The 19,286-nt window shown below is 48.8% G+C and overlaps 1 protein-coding gene across 2 annotated transcripts; it reads left to right on the forward strand.

Moving 5' to 3' along the window:
• Window positions 1-3,675: 3,675 nt before the first annotated feature.
• LOC134011864 (calcium-binding protein 7) lies at window positions 3,676-19,112 on the forward strand. 2 transcript variants are annotated; one of them, XM_062451371.1, is made up of 6 exons: window positions 3,676-4,149; window positions 4,378-4,673; window positions 16,117-16,260; window positions 16,931-17,043; window positions 17,435-17,585; window positions 18,309-19,112. In XM_062451371.1, the coding sequence occupies exons 2-6, from the start codon at window positions 4,565-4,567 to the stop codon at window positions 18,434-18,436; spliced, it is 645 nt and encodes a 214-aa protein (XP_062307355.1). In that variant the 5' UTR covers window positions 3,676-4,149; window positions 4,378-4,564; the 3' UTR covers window positions 18,437-19,112. The 2 variants fall into 2 exon arrangements, with proteins under 2 accessions (XP_062307355.1, XP_062307354.1); XM_062451370.1 differs by having other exon boundaries at window positions 3,676-4,673.
• The last annotated feature ends 174 nt before the right edge of the window (window positions 19,113-19,286 follow it).

Raw genomic sequence — 19,286 nt, forward strand, 5'->3', positions numbered from 1 at the left:
AATACTCCGTTGATAAATCGGAGAAAATAACACTTTTATGTGAACAAGTTGTTTCTTCCTTCGGCTAACTTGCATAATGAAACAAAGGATAATGGCTATTCATGAACGTAAAACATTGTATTTGGACGAATTACTTTACATGGTTAGATACTTTGAACCCTTGGGACTTACGCAGATCAAGTTTTGATGGCATGATTTGCACACCTGGACCTATTTGAACAACTTAGGGTGAGTACAACTTTTTTCTTTGGCATTGTTGAAGGAATGTTCACCGGAAAAAGACGTTGACTTTGCTTGCTATTGCGACTTGATCTTGAATTGGTTTATTTCAATGGAAGCACAAGAATCGTAGCTTTCCAACGATGTATAACATGTGTAGCGTCTAAAAAATATATTTTTTAGAATTTAGTGCGTCGTAACTGAGGAAGGGGGAGGCAGCATTTTTGTCTCGCGGGCGAAACAGGAGCGTAAACAGGTTAAATAATGATGAGCGTCCTGTGAATCCTTTGTTGTTAGTGATGATTGTTTTATTCATTGTTCTGCAGACTAGAGCGGTTCATGCTTTAGCGAGGCTCAATTGCAGCTTAATTTCCCTAGCCGGTCGTTGGTACCCTGCCTCATTTAAACTACACAACTACTATGTCTAGTATGGCATATATGTACAGTATATATTACATTTAGTAATTTAGCAGACACTCTTATCCAGAGCGTACATTATATGCTATATTACATTCCAGATATACAGTATGGGCTACATACTATGGATCTTGCATAATATCACCACAGCTGTGCTGCATCTATATTCCTCCAGTCTTTCTATGTCTGGTCAGCTGGCACAAGCTCACTATGAATAACCCCACAGTAACACCACCCACTCACAAACTCATGCATTTGGAAACATGAGACATATCACTGGGTAGAGAAGGAGAATGGAACATAATGGATTGTCGTTTTAGTGGAAATGTCCAGTACAATGTGTTGGGCAGCAGATAGTTCCGGGTTTTATGAACACATTCTGTTCAACAGAGGCAATGACGTCTTCATAGTTCTTCAGAACAGATCTTAGCCTATCACTGCCAAACGGGAGTTCTGTTCATACTTGTTTAAATAATCCCCCCCCAAAAACATAATAATAAAAAAATATATAAATTATTCTGATTGCAAGCCTCCCTGTGCAAACACATGTCATAAGATACGTACTCCTCCAGTTACCTCAACAATTCCCATAGTCTTGAACCCCTGAACCCCTTTAAAGTTGTGTAGTGCTTAGAGGTACAGGAGCTAGTGTCTACAAGGGGTGCATCTGTTCCTTTTGTTTCTGTTTTGGACAATGCGGATGTGTTTGTTTATTCCGAAAACTAGTTATGAACCAATTCCACATCCTAGCCACATCCCTGACCTTCAGTCTAAGGAAGCTCTCTGAGTGGCAGAGCGCTGCATCGACAACAAGAAAAACCCTCGCTTTGGTGGATCCGAGGGCCGTCTTCCTGGCAGGAAGACGAGGGAGGAGGGGAAGACGCCGACTCCAGGCTGCAGAGTGGGTGTGAAGTGTGGCGGGAGTGTTGCTGCTGCTACTCTCTGCACTTCTGCATCCAGGGCGTGGCTTCACCTCTCAGTCCTCACCTCACACATCTCTCCAGTTGGTCCTGGGGGCGGTTATTTCCGTCTCTTTTCATGTCGTCCACTCGCCTGCCTCGCCAAAATGGTTCGGCACACATGCCCATCCGGGAAGTCGTCCTTGGCAACTGTTTGGAAAAGGGCTGGCACTTTCAAAACTTGGCAGGGAATTGGATGAACCATCTGTCTATCATGGGCTAACTTCAACCTGCGCCCATAGCTGCCAGTAGCTCCTCGTAAGACACACTTACTGGTCTGAACCACTGTGGTTCGAGCACCAACAGAGACCTTGGAGCTTTTAAAACATGGGCGTGCTTGGCCAGAAGTGAGCATGAGAGAGACTCTGGACTGATGCTCAAGTGCATGGAAAAGACTGAAGTGGGATATAGGCAGCGTGATCCAAATTGGAGCTAAGGGCTGTCTGTGCTCACTCAATGGTGTGTGCCTGGTCTCTACAGTCGAACCCAACATCTCCAGCCACACACACACACACACACACACACACTGCAGACTGCATTACAGGGAACTGGATAGCCAGCACAGCCAGCCTCACCAGGCTGATTCTGTCGGGAAAGACTCAAGCAGGCAGACGGAATGTAGAGATGGCCGGTTTCGTGGTTGGTGGAGGGGAGGTAGTAAGTATTGTTCCTTCTATCTTATCCTCCTACCTGCAGGCCTACAGCTGCTCCAGGTCTAATCCTGGAGCAGCTGAATAGGTCTTGGTGTGGTCCATTATTTCCTGGCTGGGTCTCGGCCAGGGACCAGTGGGAGATTGACATTCAGGGCCAGACCCCCCTCACCAGACAGGGCTCGCTCATGCCACGACAGCCAACCGCCGACCATGGGTCACCAGCTTTTCAATGGGTACAGTCCTGTTAGTGTCCTGAGTTAGAGTCCTGGGGACAGTCCTGTTAGTGTGGGCTCTCAGAGAGAGAGAGAGAGAGTCAAAGAGCGAAACAGAGAGAGAGAGAGAGACAAAGAGAGAGCGAGAGGGGGCCCTGTCAGGCTCATGCAAGTCTCTCTTCTCTAGCTGTGTTGAGAGGGCCCTGTCAGGATCCCGCGAGCCGCTCCTCTCTGGGGAGCATCTGTCTGGGAGCTGAGCGAGAAATGAAGGGCTTTAAATATGCAGAGTCAAGCTGTCATCACAGAACCTGGTAGGAACTGGGAGAGACCCCCTGCTGTATCTAGCAGAGTTTAGCTGTACATCCAGCTGAACTCAGCATCTTGGATACGTCATCGAATTTGTCTGCTAAATGACTAAATGTCTTTGGAAGTTTTCTCACAGTGGTGTAATTTTAGCTGAATCTAGGATAGAAATGGTGTTTAAGTAAAAAATTAGTATAAAACAGTGACATTCACAAAGTCACCCTATCAGAGGCCCGATAGGCTTCTTACATTAGTTATAATGTATGCATTTAGCAGAGAAAGAGAGAAAGAGAGAAAGAGAGAAAGAGGGAGAGAGAGTGTTAGTGGTTAGGCAATGGGGACCCTGTCAGTTGGAGGGACAGTATAAACGGTTTGTAAAAATATAGCTTATAGTGCTTGTGACTAGGCGAAAATGCCTTTCTCCCCTGCAATACTCAGCCAACCATGTGGGTTGAGCTCCTACATGATTCAGGAAGGCGTGAACTCATCACACACACACACACACACACATAGACGCATGTACACTTGCACAACTTGCACAACACTTTAGCACACAGTGCATTTGCGGCATTTCAAAACATGGAATATGGTCTATAATGTCTTGTAACTGTAGCCTACTCAACATTACTGTTACACCCACTAAAATCCTCATATTATTTTACTGACGGGTTATACAATGGCTCGTGGTCAGCGGCTACGCTTGGAGCGTAAATTAAAGCACCGGATTATACGATATTAATTTATATTAGCTGGAGATGCCAGGGAGAAAACATCCGTTCATTGAGCCTCTAGGAGGTCATCAATCACACCTCTCACTGTTCCTGTGCCGGTGGAGCGCGTGGCGGTGGATAGTACCAGGATTTAGTGCGCGTGCAGAGCAGCATATAGAATGAACACCAAGAGAGATGAACACACGCACACACACAGGAGCCCGGAGTGTATGCGCGCGCGTGTGTGAGACAGAGAGAAACTGGACATCACACAGCGCCGCCGCTCACAAGGCAGAGCCTGCTCACCTGCGCGGGACCGAGAGGGAATTGAAAATGGAAACGCGCCACTGTACCGTGAACAAATAAGGGCGAACGAGGCGTCCGTGCGCAGAACTGGCGTACCGGGTGAGAGCTCCTACGATCTGACACATCTTGCTGTTCAGACATGAAACAATTAGACTACAACCTTCACCTCAATCAAACTCTTTAATCCGATGACTCCAATCACTTGAATTTCTATAACTTAACAGCTCAATGAAGAGTTGAGGGACAGAGATGCATATGTCTCGCGCACAAATCCAACAAGTGGATAAACGAAAATCCTTGGGTTAATGCTTGTCCGTGGTGGAGTCCGTGATTTGGAAAGACAACTCGAGATTGATGACCAGTCTACGCGGTAGGGAAGAAAAACATGCAATGTATACTCTGCTAAAGGTTCAGAGCTAGACAGCTCATGTGCGTCCGTGATTATTCATCTTGAACCCAGACAAATATTCAGGATTTGAAAAAAACGGACTTCATGCGTAAAAACAAGTCCACCATAGGCTACCCAAATCAACCAGCGTTGCAACGTCAAGTTTACAAAGAGCCGTCTTCACCTGCATTTATTGCGTATATTTATCAGACAGGGTGATATTTGTGGATCTAAAACGGGATTGCCGTCCCCCCTGGACCTGGATCCCCTGCGCGTCTTCCCCGTGGATTCGACCAGAGCCTCTGTAGAAGTGGAAGTCGGGGAAAGTTGTGACCCGCCGTCCATCCACATAACTATATGAGGACCAGGGAGCAGGTGGGATCCAGACACCGCAGCCATGCCTATGCACCCCGTCACCTCCACCTTAATGTATCGGGGTGTGTGCACCATTCCGGACATCCTCGCCTACCGCGACCCGGTCAACCTGCCCGAGGATGAAGTCGAGGGTGAGAATGATTGTCTGTCCTAACTGACCATGACGGGTGGTAACAATAAACTGTATGTAGTGTGGTATATGTTTGTTAATCATTGTCGTCACCCAGGGGAGTTTAAACCTACTTCTGGCTCGCGGAGTTCAGACAAGCGCGCGGCCAGCACCATGGCCAGCGCCATGGCCAGCGCCGCACGAGCTGTTGAGGCACGGGGTGCTTTTCCTCGTGCATTGTACTATTTTTTGGTGCATGCAGTGTCCCCTCATAGACCCACGGTAAAGTGTAGTATCACTGAATAGATCTCGTTTCTGTCACTGAAGCCTAATAAGTTCCATGCCTTCAAAAAGGTTAATTTCCCGCTGTTTCGTACAGGAGAAAACGGCCTAAGAAGCTTCCCACGGTTAAATATCGCATTAACGTATGTGTGCATGTGAAGTAGAATATCTATGAATGAAACTCCAACTCATGGTGGGTGTGACCTACAGTACTGCCGCATAATGAACATATCTGTCAGCTCTGAGAATTGTTTTGTTGACAATGCAGTCACACTCTGAGGAGGAGCAGCGTCACGGTATAGGGGCATGTTCTTACCGCAGTCCAGCTGTGTTTCTATAGAGTACCAGTGATTTAATGTTACTGTTTACATGAGCCAGTGCTGTAATCCTTGCGTCATGCATTCCTACTGACCCATGCGAACCACATATCATCATGCATCAGTATACATTATTAGACTTCTCATGCATGATCATCCAGTTCTAAGGGAACATAGCTGGTGTTGTGACAGAGTAGGGCTGCTGTGGTCTTGCCCACCTCACTGCAACACACCTCTGACATCTGATCTGTCAGAGCTTAAGAGAACAACTGTGTTTAATGATAGTGTCAAGTAGATTCAAACTTTAATGATCTCCAGGGAGGAAATCCAAATAAAGAATAATACAGAATTCAATTTGTATACTGAGATAAGATGTAAATAGGAAGCCAGCTGTGAACTATAGGAGTCTGAGTGGACACAATGCTGAGCCAAACATGCACCATGACTACATCTCAGAATTGTTTGCTTGATTTTTGGTTGGTTGAAAGTAGGAAAAATGTAGGTATGCACAACCGAAATCCAATATTTGACTGACAGTTACATTTAGTCATTTAGCAGACGCTCTTATCCAGAGCGACTTACAGTAAATACAGAGACATTCTCCCCGAGGCAAGTAGGGTGAAGTGCCTTGCCCAAGGACACAACATCATTTGGTATGGCCGGGAATCGAACTGGCAACCTTTAGATTACTAGCCCGATTCCCTAACAGCTCAGCCACCTGACTCCCAGTTGTATGAGTATGATATTGAAGCCGAGCTCCAAGGTGTCGGGGTGTTGGGAACGTGGTGGTGATTGAATGTCAGTCTGGATGGCGGCAGGCAACAACTGCTCCGGTGTGGAGACAGATCATGCTACTGGTGCAGGAAGGACACACACAACGGCATGCACCATGTACACACACGTACTCAGGGTCAACAAACACACACACATGCACTCTCTCTCTCTCTATCTCTCTCTCTCTCTCTCTATCTCTCTCTCTCTCTCTCTCTCTCTCTCTCTCTCTCTCTCTCTCTCTCTCTCTCTCTCTCTCTCTCTCTCTCTCTCTCTCTCTCTCTCTCTCTCTCTCTCTCTCTCTCTCTCTCTCTCTCTCTCTCTCCCTCTCCCTCTTTCTCTCTCTGTTTCTCTCTCTCTTTCTCTCATTCACTCTCTCGCTCTTTCTCAAAGGCAAGCAGTCACAAAGGCAAACGCTGAAAACGATGCACACACACACACACAATCAAAGGCACACAGGCGCAAGGAAACACACCTATGCAGACACACAATCACACATGCCTGGCACTGAAAAGCCTATCAGTGCTGAAGCTGATTTCAATTAGAAAAGCTGGCTGAGAATTCAACCTGAATACGGAAAATGATTCAATTCAGGTATGGATGAGTTTCAAATTCCAGCAGCTGCAGCCAATGCCATCCTAACACTCATCTCACGACTTTGACTCAAGCAGACAGCATGTCACCTCACGCCGTGGTTCTGGACTATGCCTGGGAGTCCTGCCGTAACTGCTCCAACCCCTCCACCCTCCGGCATGCAGAGATGAGTGGATGTGAGCCCTGGGGATCGTGCAGGGGAGCAGCCAGCTCCCCTGCACGATCCCCTGGTCTGGAGAGAGGCAGCCAGCCAGTGGCTTGGACCAGCATGTGTTTGCTGTTTGTGGTGTCGTCTGCATGAATCCAGCATTCCTCTTGCATACATCATCTCTCCCTCTTCCCCCTCCTAGAGAGAGAGAGAGAGGGAGGGAGAGAGAGAGAATGAGCTAGAGAAAGGGAGAGAGAGCATCGGAGAGAGAAAAAGTGTGTCGGAGAGAGGGATAGACGAGAGAAAGCACGAGAGAGAGAGAGAGAGAGAGAGAGAGAGAGAGAGAGAGAGAGAGAAAGTGTGAAAGAGAAACAGAGAGCAAGAAAGAATGAAAGAAAGGAAGAGAAAGCGAGAGAGCGTTGGGGCTTCAGAGCAGCCACCCTTTAGAGAGCGCACACACCACTGCGTCCAGCGCCTCGTGGCGACGTCTCGTCCCCCCCCGTCGGCCTCCTCTGGAGATCTGAGGGGAGGCTCGGATGGAAGGTTCATCTGGATCTCTGCTTTCGGTGTTTTCATTTCTTTTTTCCAAACCTCTTTTAATTTACAAAAGCCTCAGGCTTTTCCCACCAGTCTCAGTGTCATTTTGAGCCGGTCTAATGAGATCAAATGAAGGTTTCGGCTCTGAGCAGCCAGTTTATTTCACAGTAAACTGAGCCGCTCAAGCCGTCCTCCCACACGTCGCTGCCTGGATGGTTGGATTCACACCAGTAGCATGTGTGTGTGTGTGTGTGTGTGTGTGTTGGGGGTACGTGGGGTGGAGAGTGAGTGCAGAAGAGAGATGAGAATTTGAAATTCCAAATGGTGTTGACGTTACTGATACATCTGTCTAGCATCATGTCAGTGAGGTTGTAAATGAAGGCCAGCCCTTGCTGGACACTGGCTTGGCTCTGGTGGGGGGGGGGGCAGGACAGGGAACATATTTCTCTCTCTCATGGTCTGAGATGTTCAATGTATGAAACGTGCAAGTGCAAGGCCTGAGACTGAGCCACAGAGCAGCTGGATCTGCAGAGACACAGGGCGGTGCGTGAGACCAGCGAGGGGAAAGGGGGGGGGGGGGTCGTTGGGGGAGATCGGAGACCTAATGACACACAGCCAGGAACCAGATTTTCAATTACCAGCCTGGACACTGGGGAGCCAGTCGCTGTGGTCATTCTCCTGGTACTTTAGAATGCTGTCACACGCTGTAATTGAACAGAATGCCATTTCATTTTCTTTGACCAAGATAAGACGGTGTGTGTGTGTGTGGGTATGTGTGTGTACGTATGTATGTATGAGTGCCTACGTGATGTGTGTGTGTTTGTGTGTGTGTGTGTGTCATGGTTCAAATACTGTAATGGAAAAGGAGAGGAGCACCAATCGAGGAGTTTCTGCCTGCCTTCCTACACATGGGGGTTGGTTGGTTTGGTTGCTCCCAGAAATGTATAGTCATCTCAAACTCCTCCCACACAGGCCAACCAGGAAGTGGGCGGAACATTTCCTCTCCAAAACACACGCCAATTATATTTTAAATAGCATAACAAATAGATCGACATTCAATGTTGTAAGGGGCTGTACAAAACATATGTGTCAACACTAAACCCAAGCTCTTAAAAGAAAAAGCTACAAAGAATGAAAAACGGTTCTCTCAGCGGAGACAGATAGCTTCTCGTTACCCTGAACCCAGGGTTCTGTTCGAGACCATCAGTTCCCATGCTGCCTAGACAGGCTTTCCTTGGTCTGACGCACAAAAGCAACTGTTTATTTGTCACCCTGCTGTTAAGTTACTCTTAGATGCCAGAGCCTCCTTGAACGTATTTTACAGACCAATCACAACAAAGTGCCGATTTAAATCAACACCATTTTCAAAGCGGCTGTTCTGTGGCGTGATGGTGCTGTTTGTTTTACGATCCAGACAGATGCAAGCTTCTGCCTCGAGAGACAGGAAGCAGAGTTGTAGCTAACAGGAAGTGAACGGAATAATAAGGCCAGAGAATAAATCTTATTCTTATCCACAAATCGAATACGATAACATTTAATTACAGATGTAAATGGTTTCCACAATATGGACAAAGGGACGAGGAGCAGAGGATAATGAAGCATGTGAAGGATACATGTTCCTCCAACAGTCTGGAGCTACAACTATCTGTAGGTTTCTCCAGAAAAACACTGAACCTTGTATACGTCAATTATTACAGGCTGCAAGGTCAGGCTGCAAGGTCATGGTACATATAGCTGTAACAGGCTGCATAGTCATGGTAGATGTTGCTGTAACAGACTATAAGACCATGGTAGATACAAGGAGTAACAGGCTGAATGGTCATGGTAGATATAGCCGTAACAGGCTGTAAGACCATGGTAGATATAGCCGTAACAGGCTGTAAGACCATGGTAGATATAGCCGTAACAGGCTGTAAGACCATGGTAGATATAGCCGTAACAGGCTGTAAGACCATGGTAGATATAGCCGTAACAGGCTGTAAGACCATGGTAGATATATCTGTAACAGGCTGTAAGACCATGGTAGATGTAGCTGTTACAGGCTATAAGACCATTGTAGATATATCTGTAACAGGCTGTAAGACCATGGTAGATGTAGCTGTTACAGGCTACACGGTCATTGTGGATGTTGCTGCTAAAGTTAAACAGGCAGCAAGACTCCATCTGGCCGCAGAATCCTGAAATCCCAGAGCCTGAAGGGCTAGAGGTTGATTTCCATTTCTACAGAAACTCTTTAGTGAATACAAATGAAGATATTTTAAGACTCCTGCTTATGGACAGCAAGAACCAAATTATGCTCATAACGTGCAGGATCTGTGGGTGTTGTGGGGGTGTACTTTCACAGGGTCAAACACCACCCCTGGAAAACATATGCTGCCATGATATGACCGACAATAACACTGCAAGAATAACCAATCAGCATGGCAGGCAGTGTTGGCCTGTGTTCAGGGCAGTATTGGGCTGTGTTCAGGGCAGTGTTGGGCTGTGTTCAGGGCAGTGTTGGGCTGTGTTGGCCTGTGTTCAGGGCAGTGTTGGCCTGTGTTGGGCTGTGTTCAGGGCAGTGTTGGGCTGTGTTGGCCTGTTTTCAGGGCAGTGTTGGGCTGTGTTGGCCTGTGTTCAGGGCAGTGTTGGGCTGTGTTGGGCTGTGTTCAGGGCAGTGTTGGGCTGTGTTGGGCTGTGTTCAGGGCAGTGTTCAGGGCAGTGTTGGCCTGTGTTGGCCTGTGTTCAGGGCAGTGTTGGGCTGTGTTGGCCTGTGTTCAGGGCAGTGTTGGGCTGTGTTCAGGGCAGTGTTGGGCTGTGTTGGCCTGTTTTCAGGGCAGTGTTGGGCTGTGTTGGGCTGTGTTCAGGGCAGTGTTGGCCTGTGTTCAGGGCAGTGTTGGGCTGTGTTGGCCTGTGTTCAGGGCAGTGTTGGGCTGTGTTCAGGGCAGTGTTGGGCTGTGTTGGCCTGTTTTCAGGGCAGTGTTGGGCTGTGTTGGGCTGTGTTCAGGGCAGTGTTGGCCTGTGTTGGCCTGTGTTCAGGGCAGTGTTGGGCTGTGTTCAGGGCAGTGTTGGGCTGTGTTGGCCTGTGTTCAGGGCAGTGTTGGGCTGTGTTCAGGGCAGTGTTGGGCTGTGTTGGCCTGTGTTCAGGGCAGTGTTGGGCTGTGTTCAGGGCAGTGTTGGGCTGTGTTGGCCTGTGTTCAGGGCAGTGTTGGGCTGTGTTCAGGGCAGTGTTGGGCTGTGTTCAGGGCAGTGTTGGCCTGTGTTGGCCTGTGTTCAGGGCAGTGTTGGCCTGTGTTGGCCTGTGTTCAGGGCAGTGTTGGGCTGTGTTGGCCTGTGTTCAGGGCAGTGTTGGGCTGTGTTCAGGGCAGTGTTGGGCTGTGTTGGCCTGTGTTCAGGGCAGTGTTGGCCTGTGTTGGCCTGTGTTCAGGGCAGTGTTTGACTATGAAATCTGAGAAGTGTTCTTTCTCCAGGCCACATGAGGCCATCCCGTTTCCTCGTGTCTGTCAAGCCCCCTCCAATACGAGGAGTCTTCCTCAAGCGCCCATCTGAAACTCAGCCTCCCTTTGTTAGCGTGAACAAAGCGAGCAGACGAGATGACACTCAGAAGCCCCGCCATCCCATAATTAGTCAGAGGCAACAATATGTTCTCCTCAGATTTCACCAGAAACCGCGTCTCACTTCAAGGCTTTTTCCCTAAAGCCAACTTGACCATGATAGATAAGAGACGCACGCATAGGGTGTCAGGCTAGGATGCAGCCTCTGTGCCTGTTCTGAAACAGCTAGGTTTCCTCCCAGCTGTCTGACTGAGTTGCCTTCTTCGGAGTAGTCCGTAAAAGTGACAGAGCAGTCAGCAGAGAGGCTATAGAACAGAGAGGAAGACAGAGGTGAGGGGGCGGGGGGGAACATGGAGGGGTGGCAGGAGAGAGGGAAGACTGGAAAATGAACTAGATATGGAGATAAATGACCACTTGGAGAGAACATTCTGTTGACCAAAACCACAGGGTGTCCATCTCTCACGCCGTAAACACCGTGTGCCACGGCACCCGCTAAAGACATCCTCCTCGGTTTCAATCCTTTCCAAATAAATCCTGGCAACACACAATCCCAGACAGCTTCATATTCACCTGTGATGGAGAGGCCTTTGTGACAGCCACCCTGGGCTCGACACATTTCCATTTGCAGTCGTCGTCTGTCATTTCCGCAAAGCAAAAAGGCAGACTTGACATCGGGGGGGATAAAGATGGGATTCCGGGCCGTGCTCAGAGAGACGGGCTCATGGATGAGAGACAAGCAGCCCATGTCTTCTATTTCTGGAGGTGAGGGTCTCTTCTCCTCTTACCACACTGGAGAACGTCTGCCTTTGCTTCTGATCCTGTGCTGTCGACAGAAGCTTTCCAACCGCTGATTTGAAACCTTGCTTTCGACAAAATCCATTTAATACAATACAAAGCCACTTTGATTAGGTTGAACTGTTTGACGTAAACCTGTTTGGGCCAGAAAAGGGAGATCTTTGAGCTTCACGTAGAGCGATGGTGAAGGTGTCAGTTTGGATTGGGTTAAATCCTTTATTTCTGTTTTGATCGATCGCAATGAAGGACTGGATACAGCAGACTTTATTACCTGTGAAATGAAGTGTGATGGGCTCTGGAGGGCGAAACACTTCTCAGTCCTAGCACCACTGTCTAGCTCTTCCAGAACCACAATGGGTGTCCCTTTAATGAACTACACCAGGACGTCCATTAACTATATTGCACAAAATGTAATGTTTGTGTCACGGAAATCAATCCAAATGTCATTTGCATGCATCCAAGCATGTGTGGACAGGTTCCCTCAGTGACTGCGGACCGCAGGTCTACGAGCAGCTGTGTTTGGATGCACAGAGCCTGTTCTGTTCTGACCTTTCAGGTTGAATCCCAGCTGTGGCCTGGAGGCTGCGGAGAATCTCTGTTTGATATCTGCACGGACAAACACTTCAGCTTCGAAAACTGGGAACTACAAGCATTTGGATCGAAGTTCATATTCCTCAGAAAAGGGATGAGACACTGACTAATGCATGGGGGTTTCTGTCACCAAGAATGAAACTGGCCTGGAAAAAAAAGTGGGAATGTATACGTTGTTTTAAAAGGGACTTACCTTCTGCCACGAGAGCCCAGTGTTAGAGCACGCTGCCAACCTGAGAACGCTCTAGAACCTGAGGAACAGATGCTGCATCATGGGAGTTGTAGGAGACGGTCTGTCGTGCCAGGGTTGGGAGTTTCCTCAGACCTGGCAGCTTCCTCGCCTGAATGCCTCCAGGGTTCTCCTGAGCTTTGCCACGGTCCGGCCATGCTACGAAGCCTTTGCATCTCCCAGGTGCCCCTGTGCAGTAAGGCCCCCCCAGGTGCCCCTGTGCAGTAAGGCCCCCCCAGGTGCCCCTGTACAGTAAGGCCCCCCCAGGTGCCCCTGTGCAGTAAGGCCCCCCCAGGTGCCCCTGTACAGTAAGGCCCCCCCAGGTGCCCCTGTGCAGTAAGGCCCCTCCAGGTGCCCCTGTGCAGTAAGGCCCCCCCAGGTGCCCCTGTACAGTAAGGCCCCCCCAGGTGCCCCTGTGCAGTAAGGCCCCCTGGGCAGAGCGACGGATCGACGCTACCATGGCTTTTGATTGGATTTGATATGCCAAACATGTACACTAACACGCACACTGACGCGCATGCACGCGCACAGTTGGAGCGAGGAGATGTTGTGGATGCTGAGGTGGAGGTTTTTAAGGGTCTAATATGAAGAGGCGTTCCAGATCTGAGAGAGGAGGGGGGAGCAGATGGAGAGCTGGGGGATCTTCCCCGACTCGGAGGCACAGAGGGGATTACGGGCAACGCTGTTTCCTCTGGCAGCTCTTGAAAAAGCCTCAACATGTGTGCGAGTTACACGGCGCGCTGCAGGTAATTATCGCAAAGTTGAACCGAGCAACGGAAATGATATGGAGAAAAGAAACGTTTGGATCAAATCCAATCGGTGTTTCCCATGTGGGGTGTTTTCATTTGGTAAAATGGATTGTACGACACATTTTGGAATTAGTGCATGGCAAGACCCAGATTCGATTGGATGTGCAGGTTGCTTTGCTGCCTCACATGCTAAAACTGGAGGAAAGGAACGCGAATCAAATACATTTTCCGGTTGGTTTCTGTGAATATTATCCTTTCATCAGAGGTTTTGTTTCCGAACGAAAAGTTCACAGCTATACTGTAGAGTTTGACCTAAGTTGTCGAGACTCAGTTCTCCACAGTAACAAACAGCGGACCATTAAAAGGCAGTCAATTTGAAGATCAATGACCAGAGCATCGTTCTGTTTTGAGGTTAAACTTCAGATGTATTACCCTCCAACTCCAGATCTTCCCTTGAGCTTTCATCCCAGCACCCATCGCCCATAGAAACCCCAGGTGACTGACTGACGCCTGGTCAGCACCTTTTCACTTCAAAGTAAATGCCACTGTGTGCAAATAAAAGGAAGATCTTCCGTGATGTCAGGGGAGAGAGGCAGAGGGTGCTGCTCTGGTGCCTGTCAGACACCAGAGAAGGACATCAAACTAGTTTAGTTCAGGATCAGAAGCAATCAGCGGCACCAAGGAAATGAGTCCGGCAAACTCAGATAGCTGTGTTCATTCACAGGGGCAGATTGTCACCCTGCAGACAATACGGGAGTATTGACAGATGGTTGGAAACGGCTATAGAGATATCTGATGTTTGGGGTCCCTGTGTCAGGAGAATCTGCATGATTATTAAGTGATGTTATCACATCTCATCCTTCATCGCTCAATGTCAATCTACACCTCTCTCCAAATCTCGGCATAGACCTCTCTCTCCCAATCTCACCTCACACCTCTCTCTCCCTATCTCCCCTTTGAACTCTCTCTCTCCTCCGGTCTCACAATAGACATCCATCTTCTAATCTCGTCACGTTTAAATGAGACTCTTTTGTTTCATTCCAACAAATAGATGGAGAATTGTTCTACCACAATAGGCTTGCTTGTCAGGGCATACATGTGCAAGAGAACGGGATTTATCCTCTCTTAGCCAGGTCGAAAAAAAGAAAGAAAACTCGCTTTTTTATCTCGTGGGGACAATTATGATGGAGCGCTATCGCTCTATCGGTTCAGTGCTGTGACTCGCGTGATCACAAAAAGAAGTGGAAGCTGTCGGAGGGAGATTAGTAAAGTTCGTTTGAAGAGCACTTAGAGTGTGTATGTAGTCCACTCTCTCTGTGGGATTCTGTTCAGAGGGAAAGGCTATTCTTAGTCCGTCTTAATTTCGAAAGCGGCCTTTTTGGACGCCCGATTGATGGTTACAGATATCGTGTTTCAGAAAACTCCGGCTATCGACGTTAACTACGGCCTGTCAAACTGCTAAAACAGTTTCCATCCAACCGGGATTATTTTCCTGCTCTGAAGGAAGGTCGAGGTTGCTACTGGAGCTCAGAAAGCCAGGGTTATGGATTACCTGTCCAGCATATACCGGAGCAGAACTAAACAACACCCCCCCCCCCCCCCCCCCCTTTCTCGACGGCCTTTTATCGTTAACCAAAGCTTTGCCGATACCGAGCGACTGCTGAAAGCGTTCTGGTTCCCTGGAAAGAGGTCTTCTCCTGAGAGAAGGAGATGGAGCGCTTCGCAGCACTGTGTACAGGGCATGTGGAGACCCCAGGAGGAGGTGAACTTGTCATGATTGTATAAACAGCAGGTCCTCAGTCAGAGACGTGAAGAGATGTTTCTGGTGGCCCTCTGTGATTTATAATTCACCTCCAGTGTTACATCGGGAGAGGAGAACAGGGAAAAAAGACCTGTGGAAAATAATCACGTCTGTTCCGCCCTGTGTGTGTATATGTGTGTGTGAGTGTGCATGTGTGTGTGTGTAATCCATGATAGCTGTGTGTCTGCTCCCCATTGCATCCTGTTTCTCTATTTTGTCCGTTTCCCCAAAGAAAATAAACGATTTCCGGGAACCATGGCAGCATATTATGTTTAATATGAAGCACAGCCTGTCATCACAGACACTCCTTGTACTTCTGTTGATTTTCTATAACAGTATTGGAAGAAAATGCAGCTGTGGCTTCTGGCAACAAGCTTCCACATTCGTATACAGCAATATCAGCAAAGCAGGATCCATCCATCCATCTTCTCCGTCCACTGTTTGTATGATCGTAGCGTGTCACAATTAAAGCTGTGAGCGGATTGGATACATTGGATTGCTGTGTCAAATCATTCCGTCCGCTGATTTGAATACCTTCTCTGTCAAAGGCTGTCAATACTGCCACGACGACAGGGCTGTTCTATATAAAGAAGGAGCAAACCGCTATCGTCCATCTTCGTGCGTCTACAAAAGTCCTTCCGAATACATTTACACCAAAGCAACTTCTGCTCTCTCCAGCTTCATTCATATTCTAACCTCACCCCAAATCCCAGTCAAATCTAGAGGTGTCTTTTCCCTCCTCTATTTGTCTTGCCTCCTCTGCGAGTGTCATCTACAGTCTGAAGCCATCGGCTTGGCGTGCCGTCCTATCTCCACAAGGCCTACAAAGGACCGAACCTCCTCATCGACAATGTGAACATGATTTTTTTTACGGACGCACTGAATCAAACCAAACTGGCTCGCTGGAACAAAGTAGAGATGGTATCTACCGAGGAAGGCCTGCTGTTCTCCCGTTGGCGTTGACAACAATGTTTTACATTATCATTTATTATAGTTGGGCGTTTGAGATGAAGACTCTTCAAGTGGAACATAGAATATGACTGGAAACAGATATGATGAAGTTTAGTCGGGAAAATCTAAGAAAGCATGTGTGTGTGTGTGTGTGTGTGTGTGTGTAGAGATCCGGGAGGCCTTCAAGGTGTTTGACCGTGATGGGAACGGCTTCATCTCCAAGCAGGAGCTGGGCATGGCCATGCGCTCCCTGGGGTACATGCCCAACGAGGTGGAGCTGGAGGTGATCATCCAGAGACTGGACATGGATGGTGAGACACACACACACACACACACATACTGAACTCACACACACACACACACACGTAGTGAACACACACCCATATTGTACTCACGCACACGTACTGAACACACACGTACTGAACACACACATACTGTACTCACACATATTGTGTACTACTTACATACACACACACACACACACACACACATAAGTACTGCACTCAGACATACCTGTGGTGTATTCACACACACAAGTACTGTACTCACACACGTACTGTACTCACACACACACAAGTAATGTACTCCCATACACACACGTTCTGTACTCACACACACACGCACACACACACACACACACACACACACACACACACACACACACACACATAAGTACTGCACTCACACATACCTGTGGTGTATTCACACACACAAGTACTGTACTCACACACGTACTGTACTCACACACACACAAGTAATGTACTCCCATACACACACGTTCTGTACTCACACACACACACACACACGCACGCACACACACACACACACACACACACACACACAAGGGCTGTACTGACACACACACACATGTACTGTACTCACACAGACACACACACACACACACTTACAAGCACACACCCACAGACACACGACACCAGGACAGCCCAAACCCAGCCCCTCCCCCTCCTCCCTCCCCCCCAGGGGACGGCCAGGTGGACTTTGAGGAGTTCGTCACCCTGCTGGGGCCCAAACTGACCGCCGCCGGCGTCCCCGACAAGTTCAACGGCACGGACTTCGACTCTGTCTTCTGGAAGGTAATGGCCGATGTCCCTCCTGCTTATTACTGCTGACGAGCGACGGGTACGGGTCGCTGACGAGGCAGGCTGTCTGCCTGGCGCACGTCGAGCGCCGGAGCGCTTTGGACTTGAAAGGGAAAGCGATTTAATTGGCAGACGCGGCTCGCGGTTAGCGGGACGGGGCCACCCGGGGAGCGCTGAGACGCGTTGCTCACGGCTACCGCTGTCAACTCGTTAACGACCACACCCACTTTTACAGAGCAGTCTCCTCAAGGCCTGGAGAGCAGTAAACTTCCCATGTGGACAGGCATGCACAAAGTCATTCTAATCTGTGTGTGTGTGTGTGTGTACGCGTGTGTGTCTAAATGCGTGTGTGTGTATGTGTGTGTGTACGTGTCTGTGTGTCCAGTGTGACATGCAGAAGCTGACTGTAGAGGAGCTGAAGAGACTGCTGTATGACACGTTCTGCGATCACCTGACCATGAAGGACATCGAGAACATCATCATGACAGAGGAGAACCACATAGAGAACCCTGAGGACTGTCAGGTGGATATCGACAGTAAGAGAATCCACACACACACACACACGCACACACACACACACACACACACACACACACACACACACACACACACTCACTCGCACACCCACGTACTGCCCCCCCCATACACACATATCCACCCACACATACATACACTCTATCTCACACACACACACACACATACAGTACACACACACACACACACACACACACATACACACACATGCGCAGAAAGCACACAGTAGCATCCAGTTTCTACTACTTGTCGATGCTTCTCAGGTTCCAAACTGATTTGTTATCTTGTTTGGATGAAAGCCAAATCAACGTTGTCATCTAGATGCAATTATGTACCGTACAGGTGTGACAACAAGTTTCCAAGCAGTGTTCATCCGGAATGATTGTGCTCACTTTCCTGTACGTTTGGTGATGAGATTTATCATTTGGAAATGACAATATGACTTTCATTTGAATCCGATAACTGAAGTGAGCAGAGTGTAGCAATGACCTCACAGGTGCTGAGATTAAAGGGTTCTCTTCTTCCTCTTTCCGCCTCCTCCTCCTCTTCTTCCTCCACTTTCTCTTCCCTGCTCTTCCTCATCCTATTCCCTCTCCTTTTTCTCTTTCTCCTCTCCCTCCTCCTCCTCCTCCTCCTCCTGTCCGTCCTCCTCCTGTCCCTCCTCCTCCTCTCCTCCTCCTGCCCCTCCTCCTCCTCCTCCTCCTCCTCCTCTTCTATCCCAGCAGCTAGTCCCACACAGCAGGTCAAGCAGACCTGCGTGCGCAAGAGCCTGATCTGTGCGTTCGCCATCGCGTTCATCATCAGCGTCATGCTCATCGCGGCCAACCAGGTGCTGCGGAGTGGCATGAAGTAGACCGGGCCCACCTCAACGGGGCCCCCCCGCCGGACCCCCACCTGGCCCCACAGACTGAGACAACAGACGGCTAAACGACGACATCGAAAACCACAGACCTTTCGTGGACGACCGCGCCACAAGACAACGTTCAAGGACCTCTCTGACAGGGCCCGATGAATCTCTAGGGACCTCTTCCCCCCCCCCCCCCCCCATTCTCTTCTCCCCACGGGAGCCAGGAAAAGGGTGGCCTGGATAAGAACCATCTGCGCATGCCCTGCATGGATGTATCTGTCATCGTGACGCGCGTGTAACGGTTCTAATCTGTGTATATCCATGTAACTGTGAATCAGGGTGTGTACATTACTAATCAACAACTGTGACTAACTTGTGTATTGAGGATGTGGTGCGGCGACGACGAAAACAACAACAGCATCATGAAGGTGAATATTTCATCTGCAGGAATGGAAGGGCTGTTTACAATAAGCTTGGGAGAGGGGTTTGCTGTCATTGCGTGCTCTATAAGTTGTACTAGGCAGCCCACAACCCTCTCCTCCTATAGGACAGCTATCCAACTAATTGACATCCCCTCTGCTCCTATTGGACAACTGAGCTTGTGACACTCCCCCCCCCCCCCCTCTCACAGCCAGAAACTGTGAGAAAGGCCAACTGAAATAATTCCACATACTGACCGTTTTTGCACGAGTCTCTCAAATACTACATATATGCACAATGCAGGTGAGATCACAATAAGAGGGTTTCATTGGGATGGAAGTGAAGGAATCTCTTGTGCTTGTCTGTGGCACAGTGAGTTCTAACATGTTGCTGTTTCGAGCAATAAACTGCATTGAATAAGCAGACATTGGACACA

This window comes from Osmerus eperlanus, chromosome 25 (assembly GCF_963692335.1).
Source record: "Osmerus eperlanus chromosome 25, fOsmEpe2.1, whole genome shotgun sequence".
NCBI classification, from domain to species: Eukaryota; Metazoa; Chordata; class Actinopteri; order Osmeriformes; family Osmeridae; genus Osmerus; species Osmerus eperlanus.

Coding starts and splice junctions, on each gene's coding strand:
- LOC134011864 (XM_062451370.1), top strand. CDS start 4,565: ATGCCTATGCACCCCGTCACCTCCACCTTAATGTATCGGGGTGTGTGC. Junction 4,674..16,116: donor GCCCGAGGATGAAGTCGAGG/GTGAGAATGATT, acceptor GTGTGTGTGTAG/AGATCCGGGAGGCCTTCAAG. Junction 16,261..16,930: donor CCAGAGACTGGACATGGATG/GTGAGACACACA, acceptor CCTCCCCCCCAG/GGGACGGCCAGGTGGACTTT.